At 33.4% G+C, this 22,692-nt stretch overlaps 1 protein-coding gene across 2 annotated transcripts; it reads left to right on the top strand.

Moving 5' to 3' along the window:
• The first annotated feature begins 312 nt into the window (after positions 1-312).
• On the top strand, positions 313-15,113 carry LOC126850043 (homeobox protein GBX-2). 2 transcript variants are annotated; one of them, XR_007687489.1, is made up of 5 exons: positions 313-1,289; positions 3,825-4,142; positions 13,170-13,483; positions 13,824-14,359; positions 14,954-15,113. XR_007687489.1 is itself a non-coding variant. In XM_050592691.1 (4 exons), the coding sequence occupies exons 1-4, from the start codon at positions 1,010-1,012 to the stop codon at positions 14,292-14,294; spliced, it is 1,383 nt and encodes a 460-aa protein (XP_050448648.1). In that variant the 5' UTR covers positions 313-1,009; the 3' UTR covers positions 14,295-15,113. The 2 variants fall into 2 exon arrangements, 1 of the variants encoding a protein (XP_050448648.1); XM_050592691.1 differs by having other exon boundaries at positions 13,824-15,113.
• The last annotated feature ends 7,579 nt before the right edge of the window (positions 15,114-22,692 follow it).

Consider the following 22,692-nt stretch of genomic DNA (forward strand, 5'->3'; position numbering starts at 1 on the left):
TATCAATCAGTTTTATTCAAAGGCTATAATATATGCAAAAGCTGATAACTATATTCCAATAATAAAAGCGCATGAAATCATATGTAATGAATGCATTTATACTAATATCGCTCGAACGCTATCTTTTACATGACAGATCTTATTTCTATATGTGATATGTATCTAATTTTAATTAGATGTCATACATCTAATTTTCATAAAATTATATTATAATTACAATAATATATATATAGTGTTTCTGCAAATCACGAAGATAGATAGTGAAAAGTGTATAATAAACTTTTACTTTTTATATAAAGTTGTAATCAGTGCCAAAGTATACATTAATCTATATATTAAATATAAATATACACCGGAAATTGTTAAATTGTGAAACACATCGGTGACTCCTATCGCAGAGGATATCGTCGTAGTGAAATGCAAAAGAAATTATCGTCGACATATTGACTGCCATGTTGAATTAAAAGTCTACGATTTGTTTATTAGTTATTAGTATATTTGAATATTGTACGGAATAGAAAGAGAAAAGAGAAAGAAAGAAGATAATTGACGGTAAAGATTATTCACACTGTAATGCTCCCTATCAAATGTGCCATAACTATTACAATACGAAATGTAATACCATGCAAAGCAGAATAAAGCAGAAAACAATTGTTAACACAAATCTGTTGACATACAAAGCGCGCTTTAATAATAATTGATAAGATCAAATTTATATTGCAACGATTCGATATTGATTGAAATTTGAATAAAGCTAAATCCGACACTGGCTGAAAATCTTATTCATATTCGGCGTATAATGCAACTAAATCTGCACGATCCAATTTCTTAAAATATTCAAGATACGAAATTTATCAAAAGACGGCAATGAATTCGTTTTAAATCACGCGAGGAACGACAATTTCTGCGCACGAGAAGAGAAGATTATGCTTCGTATGTAGGATCGAATCGAGATTGGCCCCGCTCTCAATTTTTGCGACACCCATCAGATCTATCAAGATCCAACATCATGGACACAAGCGTGGAGGAGACCGAGCTCGATGTCGGATCAGCGAGCGACGAGCTGGAATCGTCGGCTGCGGAAGCGAAGCTCGCGCGACGTCCGACGCCGCGACCCTTCACGATCGAGAGCTTGATCGGTGGCGCGCGCGAGGACCACGATGCTGGTGGTGGCGTCGCGCGGGATGATCGGACGAACGGCAGCGAGGAGGAAGAACACCGGGATCGGGAATATCAACTCTATCAGAGGCATTATCTGGCGACCGCTACGGCTAACACGCTACCCTCAGGTGAGTGCTCTCTTTTTCTGCTTTATTTCTCGCAATTGGCAGTACTATGAATTAATTATAAAACTAGAAAATGTATTTTTAAGAGAAATTTATTTTCTATTGAGAGGGCATTGGATGCAGAAGTAATGCAAGTCTAATTAATTGGAATTTTTTCGACAGAACAGTTACTCGTTATGAATATTCGAGTAAATTATAAAATAAAAAAGAAGATTTTGCAATGTAAAGATGAAATCAACAAAATATTATATTAGGAATTGATTAAAAACAATTTATAAATTTCAGATTATTTTACAAGTACTCTTTAGATGAAAATGACGCAGATGTGTGCAAAAAGTTAATATCATGACTGCTGCTTAAAATACAGTGGCTACAAATATGTAAAAATGAGCGAATCGATAACTGCAGCGGAAAGAGCGCGTTACCACGTCTATTATATTCCGACAATTCATTCAGTTCTCACCAATATTTTTTCTATGATCTTCAACAATAGATGCGATAAAGTTATTAGAAAACAATTTAAAATCTCAAGCCAAATGTGTCTGTATTTAATTATAAATATTATTATAAATAATTTATACAAACTGAAAATAAGTTTTTTATTAGCACAGCTAATTTTGTAAAAAATATTGAGATTGTGAAATTCTTCTGCATCTGTAAAACGAGGAACCTTATTGATTTATTGCTAAGCTTTTAATGTTTGCATCTTATATTCTCTTAAATGAAATCAGCGTATCATCATTGATAAACAGTGCTTTCAATTATAAGTATAGCGAATAGTGAAATTTTACTAACTAAAAAAGATATATTTACTAATTCAAGAGAATATATTATGCATATTTTTCATCAATCTTCATTTTAATCACGGATGAATAATCAAACTAATAAGTATTTCAAACGTCTAGGATAATAACATTTACGTATTTAATTTTAGCAAAGTCATTGTATGAGAACCTTCATTAAAAAATGAAAAATTCTTCAGCCATGCACGTGTAAAATTGTTAAAAACTAAAACAAGATTCTTATATAATCTTTATTACTTTTCCGACGGAAGAATTATGTATTGATTTAGTCAGCAGTGACTGACATTATGCTACTGTGCTTCATATACATATAAAATGCGAGCAACTATATTTGAGATATTACATTGCAATGTGTGTGATTAAATATTATATATAATTTTATATACAATTATAAAACTTAAACATTAGATATATATATATATATATATATATATATATATATATATATATATTTATTGTCGGACATTTGTTTGTTGGCGTTGGATGAGATACTATTGATATCTTGGATTATTTAATGCAACACATACGCAGATAAATAATAATATGACACACTCACTATAAAAAATTATTCTATCAAGTTAAAGGCGCCGTAGTGTCTAAGCGAGATGCTCCAAAACGTGAAAAGATACCAGGTGCTGGCGACGTTTCGCGAACTATAATCTGGATCACGGATATGCATATAATTGAAACCTTCGGAACCTATTGTTTTTTCTTCTATTCAACTTATTATATGATAGTATGGCGCAGTTAACTCAAAGTTATGTCTTATTAAATATTACCTTGTAACTGCGATGTTACATATATGCTATATACACACACACACACACACACACACACACACACACACACACACACACACACACACACACACACACATAAATGATTTTATATCAAAATTTCATTGATACAAAAAGGATTGATACATGTTAAGAATTTAATGAAGAGAAATATGTCATACAGTCATAATTAGCGTTAATTAGATAGAAGAAAATTAACAAAAATAGATGAAAGCTGAAATCTAACATTTTCCTCAAAAGATAAAGCATTTACATAAAATTACATACAATATATATTAATAGTAATTGTGAATGCGAATATGAATATATGTGATCAGAAATGTATGCATTGAAGAAAATAGAAGTTATATGTAAGAATAAACATTCAGCAAGAACATTAACAAGAAACATCGTTTAACAAGACTAAATGAATGGAACATAAAATTTGATTGAGTGCAACTTGCATTTATTTATATGCAATATTATATTAATATTAATAGGTATTGGGAAGATTGAAGTCGTAAACAAAGCCGTTAATAGAATATTTAACAGAGAGATATTAAATAGTGCATTAAAATAATCAAATTTATGGTTTTATTTTATTAATCAAATTTTTTTTTGAGTTTAAAATATACTTCCACTATGTATCTAACTCTAGAAAAAGAATGTAATAAGAAAAATGCTAAAAATAAAAAATTTTTAATCATTATTTTCAACGCAATTAACAAATATGTTCAATATCAATCATCGAATTTTAGATTGATTTCTACTTAAATATTTATACTAAATTATAATAGTAGCTAAATAATCTTATTGAATAAAAATTATTAATTCAAATTTTATAAGTAGATTGATCACTTTGAGTTAGGTACAATCTGGATAAATCTATCGATTATTTACTTGTGTACCTGAATCTAATGATCACCTAAACCATCTAAATTCATCAACCATCTGCGCAGGTTTCGGTGTACCGCTCGGCCTGTACAGCGCCTGGCTACCGATGCGGATGTACGGCGGCAGCGGTGCGTCCGGTGTTCCGATGCTGCCGCCGCAGCATCCGGCCGCTGGCTATCCAGCTCACCCGGAGCTGCATCAAAGCCGGCTGCCGCAACTCTCCGCATCGGCGTCCGGTCATACGCAGGGATACTATCCCTTGGACGGTTGCCGTCGCACAGCGAGTCAGCGTGCGCTCAGCAGCTTCACCGACAGCGAAGATGAGGACGGCAGCATCGGCTCGCCGGCGTCGCCGGCTCACGATCTCTCCAAGTCGCGGCACGGTGAGATACACAGTTTAGATGCATACTTTTCTCAATATTCTTTTTTATATTTAAAAAGAATATTGTTAGCGCGAGAGAAGTAAAAATCCGTGAAAAAGATTTTTCTAGGAGCAAATAATTTATTTTTAGGAGTAACAGTTTTTATAATAGAAACAACAAATAATGAGAGAATTTGCGAGCTATTTAGGATTAACAGTTTTCTTTCAGTGAAGAAATATGTTTGATATAACATTTACATCCTTCTCTTAAAATTAATCGTTTGCATCTCGTAATTAAACACGTAATGTGAATAATTTGAATGAAAATCAAATTAAATATCATTACATAATTATTCCTGTAAATAAATTATAAATACGTTTACGCCATTTTTTGAAAATGGACAAAATAAAAAGATTTGCATCGGAAGTCTATATACATATGTAGAAAACACATCACACACATTAATGGCATATACAATGCTGAATATAACTTTCCACAAAGAGTTAGTAAGTTATTATAAATGCAAAGAGTGTTATAGAACAATCTTAGTTTTCTAAGAGCATATGTAAGTGTTTGATTATCTTATAGTGACAGATTATATGGTAATGTAACTGTGTGTGTATATATATATATATATATTATATATATATATATATATATATATATATATATATATAGTATAATTTTAAATCTTTCGATATTGCGATAATTTAAAGCAAATCTGTCGATAAATAGATTCTGAATTTTGATAATCTTTAATCTTGTCTGTCTACTAACTTAATATGATAAATTCATTTTGCATGAAATGATATCTTCATCGCAAAAATTATTTTAAATGGTATTTCAAGAAGAAATTCTACAGAATAATTCTATAGAAGAATTTTTAAAAGAAAGAATATTAAGTCATAAGCATTAAATCGTAGGAAAACAAATATTGCCGTCAAAGCCGATGGTCTCTAAAGAGGAGCGCAGAATGATCTATGGATCCAATCGCGAAACGAGAGAAATCGGCAAGTTCGACTGTCAAGCGTTTACGAATTCCGATAGCGTGTCTTTGGTCACGATCGCAGTCGCCACGATCGACCGCAAAGGATCGAGATACACGGTAGCGTGCATAAATTATCACGGTCCCGTGGCCCGATCTTTCGTTATGTGTTCAGACGTATATATAGTATTAATATATCTCAGAATATATCTTAGCCGAATTTTTAATGTAACTTCTATATATTTTAATTTTCTCGTATTCTTCAAAAATTTTCTGAAAATATTTGATAGAGGATCGCAAAGTTAAAATAGTGAATATATTTCCGAAATATATTTTCCGTAAAATAAAAAATTTAAAAAGAAAGCGTATAAAATATAAAATCAGAATAAACAAATATTATATTTTGCGTAGTTCTCCGAAAACGCGTTACCGGACGATCGCCGAAAGTCAAAGGATACGTCGATCACGTATTTTTGTGGGGACGATTCCGATGGTGTACAGGCGCGCGCATTTATTCGTGGCCGGACACACTTTTTATTGATGTACCGCCGACCGGCGGCGATTTCGTATGCCAGACGAAATGACTTCGGGGAACCTGTCATCGGTCATTTATGACGCACCGCGCCGAACCGGTGCGTCCGATCGTCACGGTAAGGCGCGATCGCGACGTTCCACGAATTCGTCGCGATCCACCTACGTGTGAGCATTGCGTTCTCGTACAATGCGTGGATTACCAATACTGATCTTGCTCTGATGAGAATCAATGGAATGAAAAAAAGTCAAAAGAATTCGAAGATGTTAAATAGCAATCTCTGAAATTGGTTTTGTTACGATTAATATTTCAACATCCTAAAATCAAGAATCATATTGAGTGAATGAATGAATTCAAGAATGAAGATTCTACATTTGAGTAGCAATGTAGAGTCAATTATTAAAATATTAAAAAAATATAAGTACAATTTAAGAAATCTTGAGCCTCGATAAAGCATACATCGTGAAAATCTTACGATTAAAAAATTTTTTTCTAAACGACAATATAAATATAATGAAAAAGAGAGAATATTAAAAAAAAATAAATTATATAAAATCATATTGCATTTTGAAAAACCAAATTTTATGTAATAAACAAGGATCTTAATATTTTTCAATGAATCACATAATCGCAATACAATTCCAAAGGTGAAACATTTTGATAAATTTATCTTTTTCACATATGACTGTGTTTCAAATAAATTATAATATTATATATTACTTGTGAAACTTCAGTTTAATTAAATGGATAAAATAAAATAACATAAATTATGCAAAAAAATGGCATTTTTTATCAAGTATTTTTGAAATATATAACTCCGCAGTTTTAATTATTCTTTAAATTTTGATCATTAAATAATAGAAATAGATAAATTGCTTTCATAAGAAATGCATGATAGAATGAACCCGGTGTTCGCGCGATCAAGTATATGCATTGTGCATACGTTCTCGATCGGTTTTATTCTTGATGAGCAGTGAATTTTTATACAGTCTACGAACGGGCAGTTATTTTAATGCGATCGTCGATCGAGACGATGCGTCATAAATACACAACGGCGTAGCTAAGATTTTATCGATTGTCGGAGCTATTATCCAATGACGACAAGTTAAAAATAACTCTTCTTTTTACAATGTCTAGGATCTTTAAAATTTTTTATTATACAACCTTTGATATTGAAGATTGGAAGGTATTCAGTGGACCGATAATACTTTTAATAAATATATCTATATTATAGATCTTCTTGTATATATTGAATTTTTCCATAAAAACTTACGATATACATCGAGTAATAATCTTTCATATTTTATATTATTTTGTTAATTTTGATGAAGTTTTTTTTTATATTACATTAAAAAATTGAAGCTATATATATATATATATATATATATATATATATATATACATATATATATAAAAAATGTACAATATTAAATATTTTTCATGAATGTTATATTTGTTACTATTGTATTATTCAGAATTTGTGAATAATAGATTTAAAATGCTCAGACGTTTAATTAAACTTTAAAGCAAATATCTTATAATCCTTTAAAATATTGAATCTACAGATTTGGATTCCATTACTTGGAAATACAGAAATATCGAATGCGCGAACATCGCATAGGTATAATTGAAGATTGAATTAGTAACAGATAAGTACTTTGAAATGAGAACGAGTCTCGCGCGATATTCTCTAGCGAATTATTTATTGTTGGCCCAGATGTGACACGGCAGAAAGTGTGTTAACGGCATTTTCATCATAAGAACACGAAAGCTGGCTATGTAAATTGGAAATGTGAAAGAGTCGGATGAACGAAATTTTTGATTGTCCATAGAAAACTTAGAGTTCCATTCACACGGCGACGCGAAACGATTAAATTTCCTGTCGCTTCGGAAAATCGAAAAATCATTTATGAAAATCTTGTTTTATCTCGTTCGTCGAAAATAACGGATTCACAGATAGAGTGAATAATTCTTTTGCACAATGAATTAACTTGTGTCACACGAGCTAGAATTAAGCAACATTTAAATGCGCCAAGCAAAATAAAATCGTAATCAGATATATTTGCAAGCTATTTACAAAAATATCTCTTAATGCTAAATAAAAAAATCTGATGTATCGCTTGATTTCTTCGACATTGTTATTGATAATACTATTAGCGTATTCTAATGAAGCAAGTTTAATCACTTTCAGAGTGATTAAACTAAATTTGCTATAAACATATGTTCGATCGAAAATAGGTTTTGAATTTGATTAATATAAATAATATAAAGTATATCACATTTAATGCTATTTTGGCTTTGAAGAAAAAGATTTTTTGATATGATTAATCAATCAAATACTTATTCGAAATATTTCATTGATCAATCTAATAATCCAAGTATCCCTAGTAAGCCAAGACGGTGTTTATGACGTCATTAATCATTTTCAGTGCAATCAAACTTACTTCTTTCAAAAACGTTATATTAGATTATCTCAATATTGTGATGAGATTGTTTTGTTTCACAGTAAAATGTTATAATAATTATTCAAAGTTAATTTTTGTAACTTATCTAGACGTTTTATGTGAATAATTAAAAGTAAAACGTTCATGATTTATTTCGTCTTTTGTGATTACGATAATCTAAAAGAATTTAAAGTTATATTTATTAGAGATAATTTTAAATTTGTGTTTCATTAAATTTTTCCTATAGTGAGAATAATTACGAAGTGCAATTATTTTAAACGCTTGCTTCCTCTATTTTATACTCAAATTTAATTCAATGACATATCAACAGCACACGAGAAGATAATCATCGAATGTCACTTGAATTTTAATCACATTCACCGATTTTGCGACGGGAAGCCGATTAGCGTATCGCGCGTCGGATAAGCGGAAGGATCATATTTCGATTTGGCATGCGAGACGAAAGGTCCTTTTAGATCACGTCATTCGTCATTCATAACCGTCAGGACGACGACTAAGATGGAACCGATTATATGAAGGATCGGTTTCGAGTCACTGTAACGAAGTGGCTGTCGCGTCGCCGTGAATGAAAGTCGTCAATTTTGCCGCGACGTGAGCATCGTGTGATATTTATAATGTCAGCGTTGCAGAATTAACAACCGTATAATCTGGGCTATAATTGCCGGCGATTCAACGCTTCGGCAATTATATTATTACCTGGAAGCATTTATAGAAAAAGTCCATCGATAAACGGTAACCGAATGGGAACAAAAATTCTCGAAATGACAAAATACAAAAATGGAATGCATACATATAATATCCAATTGCAAGAAGTAGTTTCATGTAATTTTCTTTTCAAATATACTTGTTCATTTCTTAAAATTTTATATTACATAGAGAAAAAGATGCATTCTCTTTAACAAATTCTTGCTTGTTGATATTTTATCTTAAAAAATTATTAACTTTGAGCTTTCTCTGAAAAATTTTCATCTTACTATAAAATATTTATTTATTTTTTTTTTTTTGCTCTCTCTATCTTTTCCTCTGTATGTGTGCATTAAATATTATTATTATTACTGTTACAATTTTTCCTTGTTATATTTTTTACATTCCGTTTTTATATTTGGCTGTGTCTAAGAATGCGTGTGATATTATATTCGCAGCGTGCAATAGATGCAGGAAGAGAAAGGGAGATAAACCGACATTTCGCTATATCGATCGTTGCAATACTCAGTAACGTCATCAAGACAGATATAATGGCAGAGCGACCGTTAATAAGCTCGATTGAAATTTCATGTCGCATATCCAAAAATACATTTACTCAGAGTCATATGCGAGCGGCGAATGAGCGCTTCCTACGATCCGATCCCGATAATTGCTTCCGGCGAAGCTCGTCGATCGATCGCGCCGGGCGCTATATCGGGTCGCGATCAAGCAAATTATTCTCGAATCAGGTCGCGAATCTCGCTTGTTTCCTTAACACTTAATGAGCCGGATATGTTGCCCATAGAAAATGCGCTGGAATCACACGTGGATATTGAAATCTTATCGATAAGTTGCAAAAATAACGAGGAAAAATACAGAGATACAATCAAAAGTGTGCGTAACAACGAAAGTGATAAGATATTTATGTTACGTTACAGAGTGCCCCGAATTCTTCATACTGGATTTTATGCATAATTTCTTTAACGATAAATTACACTTAATACTAAATATACACAATGAAATGTACAGGATCATAATCAAACTTACGCGAGCTCATTGCATTTTTACGAAGACCACAAATACATAAATTGTTTCTCACACTACTTGATACGCACTTGCAATCCCCCCTTGCATGAGACCCACGAATTTTTTTTTGCTTTTCCTGCAGTTTTCCTGGTCGGTGAAATTTCGTTATTCATTGCCCGAGTGTGGAGAGCCTGCGGTGCGTCCAACACGATATGGGAGGATCGCATCTTGCTCCGTAAAGGACCGCGCCGTACTTGTCGCAAAAAAAAGGAATAGCGTCCCTTGATAACGACGATACCGGGATTGGCACGATTCCGCCGATCGATTACGGAACCTCGCATCATTATGCGAGACATTATAGCCGCAGAATAATTTGTTTAATTTCATTGTATTTGAAATGATCTAAGAATCTTAAGATTAAGAAACTCTTTTAAAGAAACAGAAAATTTAAAAATATTTAAAGCAAAAATTCTTAAGATAAAAAAATTACTTTTCAAAAAATTAAAAGATCAAGAATTTGAAAATTGTTCAAAATTCAAAACATTTTATTAACAAAAGGATAGTCTAATTCTAATATATTTTAAAATTTTGTATGTGTTAGAGATTCATAGTCAAAAAAATAGAAAATTTCTAAAAGTATGTAAAATACTTTTCTCGCCTATATATAAAAAAGAATCGGTAATCAGCTGGCAAAGAAATAGTTTAGAGAATGGAAACAATGGAATTGGGTAAATTGCGAAAATTAACTCGACACAAACATCGATGAATCAAGGATAAAGATCTTTAAATGATTTAATTTCCGGCTGTTTCATCATTGACAGATTTCAATAATTGACACATTTCAATAATTGCTTTTTACCAAATGATTAAATAAAATATGAGCTCTGAAGCACGTCAGCTATTTTTGTGATTATTATTATGTATAACGAATCAATAATATTAATAATATTACGTTCAGCATATAGATATCACCAGCTTTTCTTAGGATGAAATTAATAAAGATGCCGCGACCCAATTAATCTGTTGCGTATTCGTGTAATTGGCAGGTAAATTTACAACTTAATCGATGAGCAAAATACCTATTGTAAATAAAATAGTATTCCTTGCACGTTATATGATTTTGTTATTATTTATCAAATTTAGTCTCTATATAATCTAAAAAATATATTTTGGGTTGTGGGGATGTATATATATATATATATATATATATATATATATATATATATATATATGTGTGTGTGTGTGGAATATTTGACAAATGTTTTCTTTCTTTTAAAATATTTTCCGTGGATAAATCAATAATTTAATCAAAATAAAAAAATTTGATGTAATTTATACTTTATATTATATAAACTAGAATAATTTAGAAATTTATTTTAATTGGAATATATTAATGTAAAATGTATTTTTACACAAATTAATTTAAAAATTATATTTTATTAAACTTTATTTTATTCACTGGGCTATATTTTTTTTATCTCTATATAAAGTCTTCTTTTTTTTCTTTCTCTGATTGAAAAAGACACATATATTAATTTTCTTTGCAATTGAATCAATATGTTTATTCACGGATTTCACATTGTCTTCATCTGTTTACTATAAGAGTCGAATTGCCAGAATTGTCATCGAACAAGCGAAAGCAATTTCATTATCGTGTTTAAGTTTCGGGTTATAGCCTCGCTCCAATAACTCTATTGACTAAAAGAGTATGGTCCGTTAAACGAGGATGTAACAATGTCGTTCTCTCAGATCGATTTTCTTGCAAAGTGTAAAGACGGGAAGCAGGGGACAACGCCCGTATACACTCGCGGAAGCGTATCGTTCGCCTAATCGAAATCTTCTGAATAAGTTAGCGACTGAAGAGTGCATCAAACCGATGGTGGTGGAAAGTTTGCGCGCTCCGGTAAGTGCGCGATCCGCGAACTTCGGGATAAGAAAGACGCGAATCGCGACCGATGAATAACTCAAGCTGACCATAGCCGAGTTGACCGTTGACAACAAACTTTAGCAGGAAATGATGCGCCCGCAAATAACGATCGACTATTGATCATGCGACTCGACCATATTGCGGTGGGAAAAGTTGTGAGAGTCACGTGCAGTTGCTTACTTGAGAAAATACGAGAAGAAAACCCTACGATTCTATTAATATTATTTCTAAGGGAAATGGATTGCATGTGCATAAATTTTAATATATGTTAATTTATCTACTAGAATACAACTTTAGATCTGATAGAACGTGACTTTGCTCTGATACATTTTCAAATATACATTAAAGCATTAACAAGTTTTAATTATATTATTTTAACAGAGATTTTAATAATTAACACGTTTAATAATTAATACATTTTTATATTTTTATATTATTTTTTTTTAAATAAATGGATAATATTGATTGATTCATGACTCATTCACCGACCTCTAAAATATTACAGAAAATAAATTGCATGAATAATTCTCTTTTTTTTGTATTAAATTATTTGAAAAATCTGAACGTATTTTCGACTTGAAGTGGTTAAAATTGTCGTTTAGTTTTTTTATATAAAAATCCTCCAATTGAAATTAAAGACAATTTCCAAATAGTTTCTGTGGACATTCGCAAATTGATGCAAATTTCCGTTTCTTATTCAGTCAATCGTCGAAACGTTGATCAGCCGAGCGCGAGCCATTCGAACCACTATATAACCACGCTAGGAATAATTTTCAATAAATGATAACCCGACGGAGTCATCAAACTCCGCAGTAACTTTGTTTCGTATCCCGGTGCATATTGCATGCCGCGCTCGGTTGCCTCGCGGATGAAGGGAAAAAAAGACTTTGTACGGGAAATTACGGACGAGAGAACGTTGTCGACGATCGAAGAGCGCAACTTTTATGAAGGAACGACCAATCTGCTTCGCATATTAAATAGCCGCCAGGCTATACATACCGCGGCGATGTACTCTGGATAGCGATAAAGTCCGTTGATGACTTAATGTCTCTAAAGTTAGTAGTGGATATTAACCCTTTTATTTAAAATTGTGTGTGTATACTCTAAAGTTGTTTTTCGATGATTACACTTTTTGAATGTTGAACATAATTGTTATTTGTTTTTAATAAATGGATTAATTATAAAAATAATGTCTTAATTGAAATGCGTTATATTTTTTATTTGTACCTATGCTTGTAATAAATGTTCGAATAATGCCCATTTTTGACAGAATATTGAAACGTATCTTAAATAATTTAATGATAAACTTATTATCAATTTCAAATTCTCTTTGCTACATTATATTTCGGTATATTAATTAGATTAAAAATTTTGATATAAAGGAAAGATGCGATTTGACAGGTATCTCATAATCATTCACGTGTTGCAGGATCTGAGAATGGTCGTGTATCAGCTGATAGCGACGAAGAGGGTGGTGGTGCTATGGGATCCAGCGAGGGTCATGACATTTCCGATGGCGTCAGCGGCAGCATCGGCAATGTCACCACAAGTCCCAGTAGATCCTTAGAGAACGGACAGAATTCGTCAGTGTCGAACACCGGTGGCAGTAAGGCCCGACGACGACGTACCGCCTTTACTTCGGAACAGCTGTTAGAGCTGGAGCGCGAATTCCACGCAAAAAAGTACCTGAGCCTGACAGAGCGTTCGCACATAGCGCACGCGTTAAAACTGTCGGAAGTGCAGGTCAGTGCTAAATATCAATGATAAATCGATGAGAGTAATATATAGGGTTTGATAGCAAAGAATAAATTACATTCAAAATCGTTAAGATTAATTAAATGTCGAGGGAAATTCTTGCAATCTTGGAAATACTGAGAATTTATAGAAATGTTAAAATTAATTTATGATATGAAAAACGTATCAAAAATTATAAAATTTAATTTTTTAAATACATATTAATATTATATTAATTATTTTGTAATTAATTATTTTATATTAATTATTAATTATCATATACAATTTGGTCCTTCTCGTGAAAGAACTTTTGTAACTTACTTCTCAAATCGACGTAATTCTGGCGCAGGTGAAGATCTGGTTCCAGAATCGACGTGCCAAATGGAAGCGGGTGAAGGCCGGCTTAAGCGGCGGCGGCGTCGGCGTCGGTTCGACGGCGGCGTCAGCTATGACACCTTCTGGCGCTTCTGGTCGTCACAATGGCACCGCCGGCCAGCACACCGGCTCAGGTACCAGGATCGTGGTGCCTATACCGGTGCACGTGAGCCGATTGGCTGTCAGATCGCATCATCATCATCTGGAGAAGTGCGCGAGAGCACCGCGCGCGAGACCGACACCATCCTCGGGCGAGAGCGCATCCCCGGGAGCGGCATCGGTGTTGGGCGACACTTTGGGACTAGTAAACTCGTCGGTGAACCTGACTGGCCAGGTGCAGCCGCCACTGGGCGCCGGTATGGGAGTAGAGATCGGAGTTGGGGGTAGTTTGAGGGCCTTCGCGGTGCCAGCGCATCGAGCTGGTCTCGGATCCTCCGGAAGGTAGTGAACGTCGTGTGGACGATGAGAATTGGACGCCTGTACGTTAAAACGCGAAGGAAAGAGATAGAGGTAAAATGATAATTGATGTAGAACTCGCGCGCAGCAAAATGAAATCGGATGTCCTCATTATAAAGTCGTGATATCTATCAATCAGGAATTAAAAATCAGGGATTAAAAATCAATCACGATTAATGTGAAAAATTATGGAAATGAATACTTATACCTTAACACATATACCTTTTTTTTATCTTTTACGTAACTTTTATTATGTATTATATTCTTTACTGAGACGGGAGAGAATATTTTATCGAAATTAAAATATGCATGAATCGCTTGCTAACAATAGCACGGAATTTTTCGAACATTTTCTATCTCTCAAACATTTTTTTTAAAACATTTTTAACGATTATTCAGAGGATATAGAGTCGAATTTCCTCTCTGCTCGATCCGCTTTCTATCGCATTATCGGTTCAATTGTTCTAAATATGCGAGAGAGTCATTTCGACCATATTGCTCGATATCTTTTTCCGACTTCACAGCGTACATTGTAAATAGCAAGTCTTAGAAGTTTGTAAATATACACATATACCAGGTAGATAGTAATTCCGCATAAACATTGTAGGTCGTATTTGTAGATAGTTTACATTAAGCAGTGGGTTTCAGCCTGGCGAACAACTATTACGTGGCGGCGATACCGCGTATCGATCAGCCGTGCGATCATCGCAGCTGTATTACAACGGCGAAACGTTACAACGAGGCGGAAGCGCACAAAATGTCGGGCTATAGACTTGCATACGTTGTAATATCGTGTCGGCAATAAAACGTGCGACTATAATTCGAAATATCATTTGTCTTCTACCTTATGCCTACTCGGTGCGCAATTAGATCTATATATTAATCTAAAAGTTAATTTTAAAAAAATCATCATTTTCTTAGCTCCTTGATAATTAAAAATATTTGCATAAAAGAATAAAAAAAAATTTATACATACTATTGATTGTACTATCACAAAAAAATCGAAAGGAGATATTTTCTCCTTCCCCTTAAAGCTAAGCTTTAAGGGTCGCATATTGATGATTTATAGTAAACTCTAATCTTATTGAAGACGGATAAAAATCTTAATATCTTTGGAAATCAAGATTTGCAACACTGATGGTATAAGAAATCTTAATTTATTTGAGAATAAAGTTTAAAGAGACTCTTGAGAGATAATCTCTTCAAGAATCTTTCAAAGTTCTAGACTTTTACATTCGCATTATTTTTTAACTAATTTATTTCGCGGATTTTGACTCAAAAGATCAATTGACAGAGATCGCTAATCGCACGAGGGTTCCTGCATTCGCCTTGTTTTGACAATTTTGTTGCGTTTCTCGAGGGGCCGGCCGCCCCATCGTCGACTCATCGTCATCGGGTGCTCCCACGGGATCAGATCGTCGTCTCAAATCGGTGGATTGCGCATTTTCGCAGGCTGCGTCGCGTGCGGGCCCCGAGCCTCTGAATAGGGATCCACGGACGAAATCGGGGCCCCCTCCGTTTACCTCGTAGGCGTGACCCCATATGCCGGGTTCGGCCGGGCCGCTGCAACTGCAGGACGATGCACGATGCAAAACGCGTCAATGTGTCAGCCGGCTAATTCGATTTAGCCTTCTTTGACTTGGAACAGCCGTGACTTTTGAAACGGAAGCGCGATAAAAATACAAAATTTTTTTCTCAGCGTACAATAATTGATGACAGGTGATCTTCTCTTACAATTAGGTAAGTAACAAGACGTAATACATATGAATAAGTTTAATTATTAAATTTATATGGTAATTTTTAGAATGCGCTAATAATTATTGTAAAGTTTTTCCTCTTATTTTTATGCATTCCTGTCTTTATTTTATCATTATGTTTTTTACTTTATAATTGCCACAATCCACAACAAATATATAAATCAATTGGAACAATGGCATAAATATATACCAAAATCGTGTTACGTTAAAAATTTCAGAGCTTTTATTAATAGTATATTTATTTTTTTATTTATGCAATACGTATTGTTTAATGAAAAAAAACGATCTATATCGAAAACGTGAATATAAAGTAACATAACATTAATTAATCGAATTTAGACTTAAATTGAGAGAACAAAAATGAAATAAATATGCGTTACAACGAAGATAGAAACAATTAATCTTGGACGAAACTCTTCTTCGCGCACAAAACAGAAGTATCATTCATAAGTTATAATAATGTTCAACGAGAGAGAATATCAAAAAATTGCAGAAGAAGATGATAGAAAGAAAAAAATGAATGGTCGACGGGGTAGTTGAAGGGTGGTTTGAAGGGGGTCGGAAGAAGTAGAAAGGGGGAAGGGGGGATCGGGATCGTATACAGTGTACACAATAGCAAGGCAGAGTGCATTACGGTTAATACACGAAAAGGACCGGCGCGGTCGTTTAGCCAGCGATCTCGGCAGTTACTGCGCCTCGCGCGAGGGATAAATCATCTCTCCCGACGCTGCCACGCCTACCCAGAGGACGCGGAAAGAGCAACTCTCCCCTATAGAGCGTGGTAACGTACGACGGGCGGTGGACGACGACGTTACCGCGTTCTTTGCGGTCGATGAGAACGAGCCGACGGTTTCCGGGAGAGGCGGAAAACTAATAATCGTCCGCGGACGCGCTCCGGAAGGCGATGCCGAGATTGCGGCGGCGACGGTGACCTCAATTGACATCGTCGTTGCATAGGGCGAGGGTCGCAAGTTAGTCGACAGAGAACAAATTTAACAATTTTCAGACTCGATCACTTCCTAACGTTATATTTTCAACAATTTTAAATAAAAAAGTTTCCAAGCTTGTATTTTTTCATTTTTAAAACTGTTAAAAATAAAACGCATTTTTCAACTAATCTCCCGAGAGATTTGAGTGATTCCATAAATTTGTGCGACAAATGATATTATTATAAGATTGTGATAAAAATGTGTCAGTAATATTAGTTGTTAAGGTACAATTCGAAGGTATAATTCGAATGTTTTGTTCTGTATATAACAATGTATCTAATGAAGGTATTTGAAAAAGCACATTAGGATCTAATCACGATATTTAATAATGAATAATCTAATTTTTAATTAATCTTCAAAATTTAGTTTAGCAGTCTTATATTTCTTATTTATATCCCAAATATATAATCTCTATGGATATAGAAAATTTAAAGGCTATGTATAGCGCAGATATACAAAAATAAACTTAAGGAATTATAAAATTGAACTTTCTCAAAAAGAATCACTGTTTATTTCAAAAATAAGAATATAGATATTAACTGCATCAAATGAATCGTGGATACAATGTTATAAATATTATACTTTTATTAATGAAGAATATAAAGGTATTGCGAATTAATATCTAATATAAATCTAGCTACATTTTTAATATAATTCTTTTTTATTACTTTATAAGGAACACATTTTAAAGTTTTTTTTACATAAATAATGGTAAAGTGAAAAATACTCGGTTAGAATGAGAGGTGTGTTTGAACTAATTGTTATTTATCTAACTTATACTGTTATGCATGTGCAACTTTTTCCCTCAATTTAAACACATATTGCAGTTAAATTAAATTATAATCCCTCTGTAATCACTTGCTGGCATTTAAACTGTTCATATGATTTAAATGCCACCACCAAACATAAGACTGGAACGTTTTAATCCGCGCGTTCGCCATGGGCGTGTCAAAGAGTCAACCGCGGGAGAATAACGCGATCTATTTCCCACACTCGTTGCCGCGACCAAGAGAGGAGAAATTTTCCCATTTTTCCCAAAAGGGCCGTGAAATTGGGCGGACAAATCGCGGCTCGAGAGAGCGTAGCAAATGCCCGCAATTCGTGTCCTCTCACGCTGTTTCGGACGTCTGTCGAACATTCTATCTATAGTTGGCTGTCGTTCTATTCGTTTAATCTGTTTTCTCGAAGAAGTCTTCAAATCTAATTGCGATAAATTTACTTCAATGCTTAATTGGCTTTGATAAATTAATCATTGATTTCAGCAATTAATAAATCTATATATCATAGTTTTAAAATAATTTATTATTTATAAATAATTCTTGCCAATTTCTTGCTGTTTTTAATTTAGATTAAAATTATTACATTTTACTAAAATAAATCTGAACAAAATTAAATCAATTTCCTTTTTAATCTTTAAAGACATATCGAAACTTTAAGAGCGAATATGTCTTTTGTCGGGCATTGAAATCGCCAAATTCTAACATATGAACCATAAACTCAGTATTTTCTTAAATCTAAAGCTGATACTTATATTGTTAATTTGACATTATAAACGTGACTATGTAATAATTAATTTGTAATAATATTGTGAATTTGAAGAACGCGGTTTTCACGCTAAAATAAAAAAATTTAAATTTCCGTAAAAATTAAATTAAATTTGCGTGCACATTTCATGTAAAAAAAAAATTTAAACAAAACATTCTATTTTTATTTTTTATCTGTTTTTTTTTTGTATATGCGTTCATCATCACAATCATAGCCATATATATATATTCCTATGTAATTTAAATAACCAATAAACGCTTAGATTGTTAATATCAAATTTTGTTGTCAATAACAAATATAAAACAATCTAATTTTGCTCGTATAAATCATACAATTTTCGCTATTACAAAATTAGTTTACTTCATGCTATTATTATTTAGTTTACTTTCTTTTACTTTTTCTATTTTTACGGTTTTTTTGTTAGCTGGCCTTAATTGATGACTTCCTGATACTCATTTAATTATTAAATGTCAAGTCGTCAATATTTATTACGAATCTAAATGTGATGCATTTGCAAAAATTTCTGTGATTAATCATTTATCAGTAGAACTAAATTAAAAATTAACAATTTGTGTGATATCTAGTCCAAAAAATAGAATTCTTCATTCTTAAAATGAAGAATTTGGACTAAATAAATTTTGGACTAGATAAATTCTTAAAATATCCAAATATATAATGTAATTATATTACTTACATGTATGTATGTTTTATAATAAATTTTAAAAATAAATTTAAAAATTTGTAAAGTTAAAAAAAATATACAAAATAATATATTTAACAATTATTAAAAAAATTACAAAATAATTAAAACAAATATGATAATTAATAAAACCCCAAAACAAAGCGTAAAAATTGTTTTTAAAAAAGTTTAAAAAGTATAATTAAATAGGATTTGTGCACTTGTTATAAGAGTAAATGCAAATTGTTATAAGAGTATTTTGTTATAAGTAACTCACGATATATGCAGTTAGCTCAAAGATTTGATTTTTTCTTCGCAAAAATAGAATAGATAACTGCGCGCGCAGGAAATTTTAAATTAAATTTCAAGCAATTAAAGTAATTTTTACCAGTTGCAGAAACTCGAGACTTTCTATGGAAGGAAATTTCGCATTTTTCGCAATACTGACTTGAAAGTTCTAGCGCACATTTCTTCCTCAAGAATTTCATTTCATTGTTATTTATGCGATCACTTTACACGTCGTTGCACTTATTGTTAATAAAACGAGATGCGACTTCATGAGCTTTAACTCTAGTTGTATCATATCGCGTCACTTATATCGGATCATCCATTACGGAATAAGTCAATTAGTCGAAAGTATAAAACGGATCATGACAATCGATCGCGACAATTAATTTTGAGTGAGCAAAACACGATTATTGAGATTTTATTAATATCTCATTTATCTAATTAATAATTAATCTAATAATTGTTAGATAAGTAAAATGCAAATAAAACTAACATTTTTGTTGCAACATATTTGCATACATAATTATATAATATTTTATATTATTAAGTAGAGATATTATATTAAATAAAAACAGATCCTTTCTTTTACAAAATTCAAAAAATATTATCTATATCATTATTTAAAATAACAGATAATCTATTGAATAATCGAAACAGAATTGAAAAATGATAAATATTTTGCATTACTTTGTCTACTCCAGCAAACATCAATTAAAAATAAAGGTGGGCGACGAAGAAAGAGGAAGAATGAAAGAAGAGGAAAGGTGAACGGAGAGTGGAAGGAGATCGAGGGGTGACGTAGAGCCAGTGAGATGAGTGGGGGATTCCGGTGAAGGGGAAAAGGGGAAAATTTAATGTTCCCCTCCAGTGGGTGACTCGAGGGTGTAATTGCCGTAGTGGGCGGAACGAAGAGAGCATAGCACCAAGGGGCGTGGTTCGTTGATTACACCACGTTGATACTGATATCCTGGCTACCAGCTTCCTCCATCCAGCTCTGTTCGGGCACCGTATCTCCTGTGCTCTCTCCGCGCGTCTTACCGTAGAATCGTCGTGATGCGGATGACGACGACGACGACGTGGTGACAGCTACTGCTACGAAATCTCGTCGACACCGCTTAGGTAGTTTTCTTTATCTTCTATTTCTTCGCGTGACTTTGAATGGATCTTATCGATCATGTTCCTTTTTGCTTAGTTTGATAGAATTTTTTCAAAATTCTAAAGCTACGTTGCATTATGATGGCTATTATTAAAATTACAATTATTAAAATATTAGAATTTTTTAAAACAACTCAATATATAACTACAATTTCTTTATTTACATACACATTTAAATCGATTAATTATGGCAAAAAATACGGAATAATTAAAACACCAAACATACCTGCACAATCTACAATAATTTTTTTAAAATAAAAGATCGTATTATAAATTCGCATAAAAAAGTCTCACGTAAAAAAAACTCTCGACAAACTTGCTGATACAAATACCAATGAAACAAATTATGCCGATAGACGGAGAACGCAAACGGCGAGGGATAAATAAAGAAACGGGTATCGCGCGATAGGGCTGAGAGAGGCGATCGTCGACTCGACGAACGAGACGTGGCCGTCCGCGCCATCGGCGATCCACGCCCCGCTGACTGGACTGTTTTTTATTACACACCACCGCACCCGAAAGATCGACCCGGAGCCGCAGGAAGTTTCCTCTTTCATCGGACGGGGGAGAGAGAGACGCGGAAGAGAGGATCTCTCGCGACGCGGGGGCGGACAAATAAGCGCTAGAGTCGAGTCCTGCGTCCAATCCGTCCGGTCGATTTGCCGGCGGCTAAATCGAGAGCGCGGAAACGAAGTAGTTGGAAAAGTCATCCCTTTCTTTCCCTACATGGTGTCGGTAACGACATACTTTTTGATTGGCAAGATACGCGTTACGGTTTCGATGCCGCAAAGGTATTGACGCAAGAACTCTACGCGTATATCAAATATCTCGATACTACAATATTTTATTTTGATACTAAAATATATAAAAATATATATAAGAACAAAAAAAATTGCATAAAAAGATATATTCGTACGCATATATTCCAATATGTCCCAAATGCAATTCTACAATGAGATGCATTTTTACTTAACCGCACGCCGCAAATTATTAGCGGAACGATTGGCCGGGAATTAAATTCGAACAGGATCGGCGAGCGAACTCGTAACTTTTTTACGGTGTCATCGCTACGCGCTTTCGATTTCCGCCCGGTCATCGAGTCTCATTTAAAGAGGAGGCGATCCTTGTTAAGCGGCAAAACCGAGAGAGATCGACTGCCTGACCCCCGGGCGATACGCCCACTCAATACCGCGCTTTGATCCACGGACAAATATCTTCTCGTTTGCCATTCAGCTTCTCGCGTTTGCCATTTAGCCGAATTGCACCGTGCAGTGTTACCGTAATATGACGTAGATCTGCAAATATTTAATGAATAGATGCTGATAAAATTATCGCACAAAGTAATAGCTCTATTGCTAAATTAAATAATTTGTTTCATCTTTCAATTACCTCTATGGCAAACATGTGGATAGAGTTATGGAGAGATGGAGATGTGCAGTATAATTTAAGAAAATTGATAAAATTCAAGAAGTATAAACGTTAGCCATTATAACAAAGTTGTTATCCGATTTTCGTATTTTTGAGAATTATTTCGCAGCGAAAGAGAATCAAGATTCTTTGTTAAACAATGCCGTACCATGCACGCCGTCTGCATATCAAGCCGTGCATACGTTACATGTATGCGTATTATCTTTCTTTTGTACGCATTCGTACATTGTCAATCTGTCTTAATCTTTGAGCATTTTTCCAAGGATTAACTTTTTTTAAATTACTTTTTTAAATTATTTAAATATATATATATATATATATATATATATATATATATATATTTATGTTTGCGTGTGTATTTCTCTTTATCTTTGTCTAAATTACACTCTAAATTAATTTAAAAAATGGTTTAACATATCATGTACGTACTGAAGAAAACTTGGGCACACGTGACACTCGGCAATCGATACAAGCGACAGAGCATAAAGCGAGCGAATGAATTAATGATGTAACCGCGGTTGTCTGATTACTGTGCGCTTTCGGACA

The sequence above is a fragment of the Cataglyphis hispanica genome, chromosome 1 (genome assembly GCF_021464435.1).
Source record: "Cataglyphis hispanica isolate Lineage 1 chromosome 1, ULB_Chis1_1.0, whole genome shotgun sequence".
NCBI classification, from domain to species: Eukaryota; Metazoa; Arthropoda; class Insecta; order Hymenoptera; family Formicidae; genus Cataglyphis; species Cataglyphis hispanica.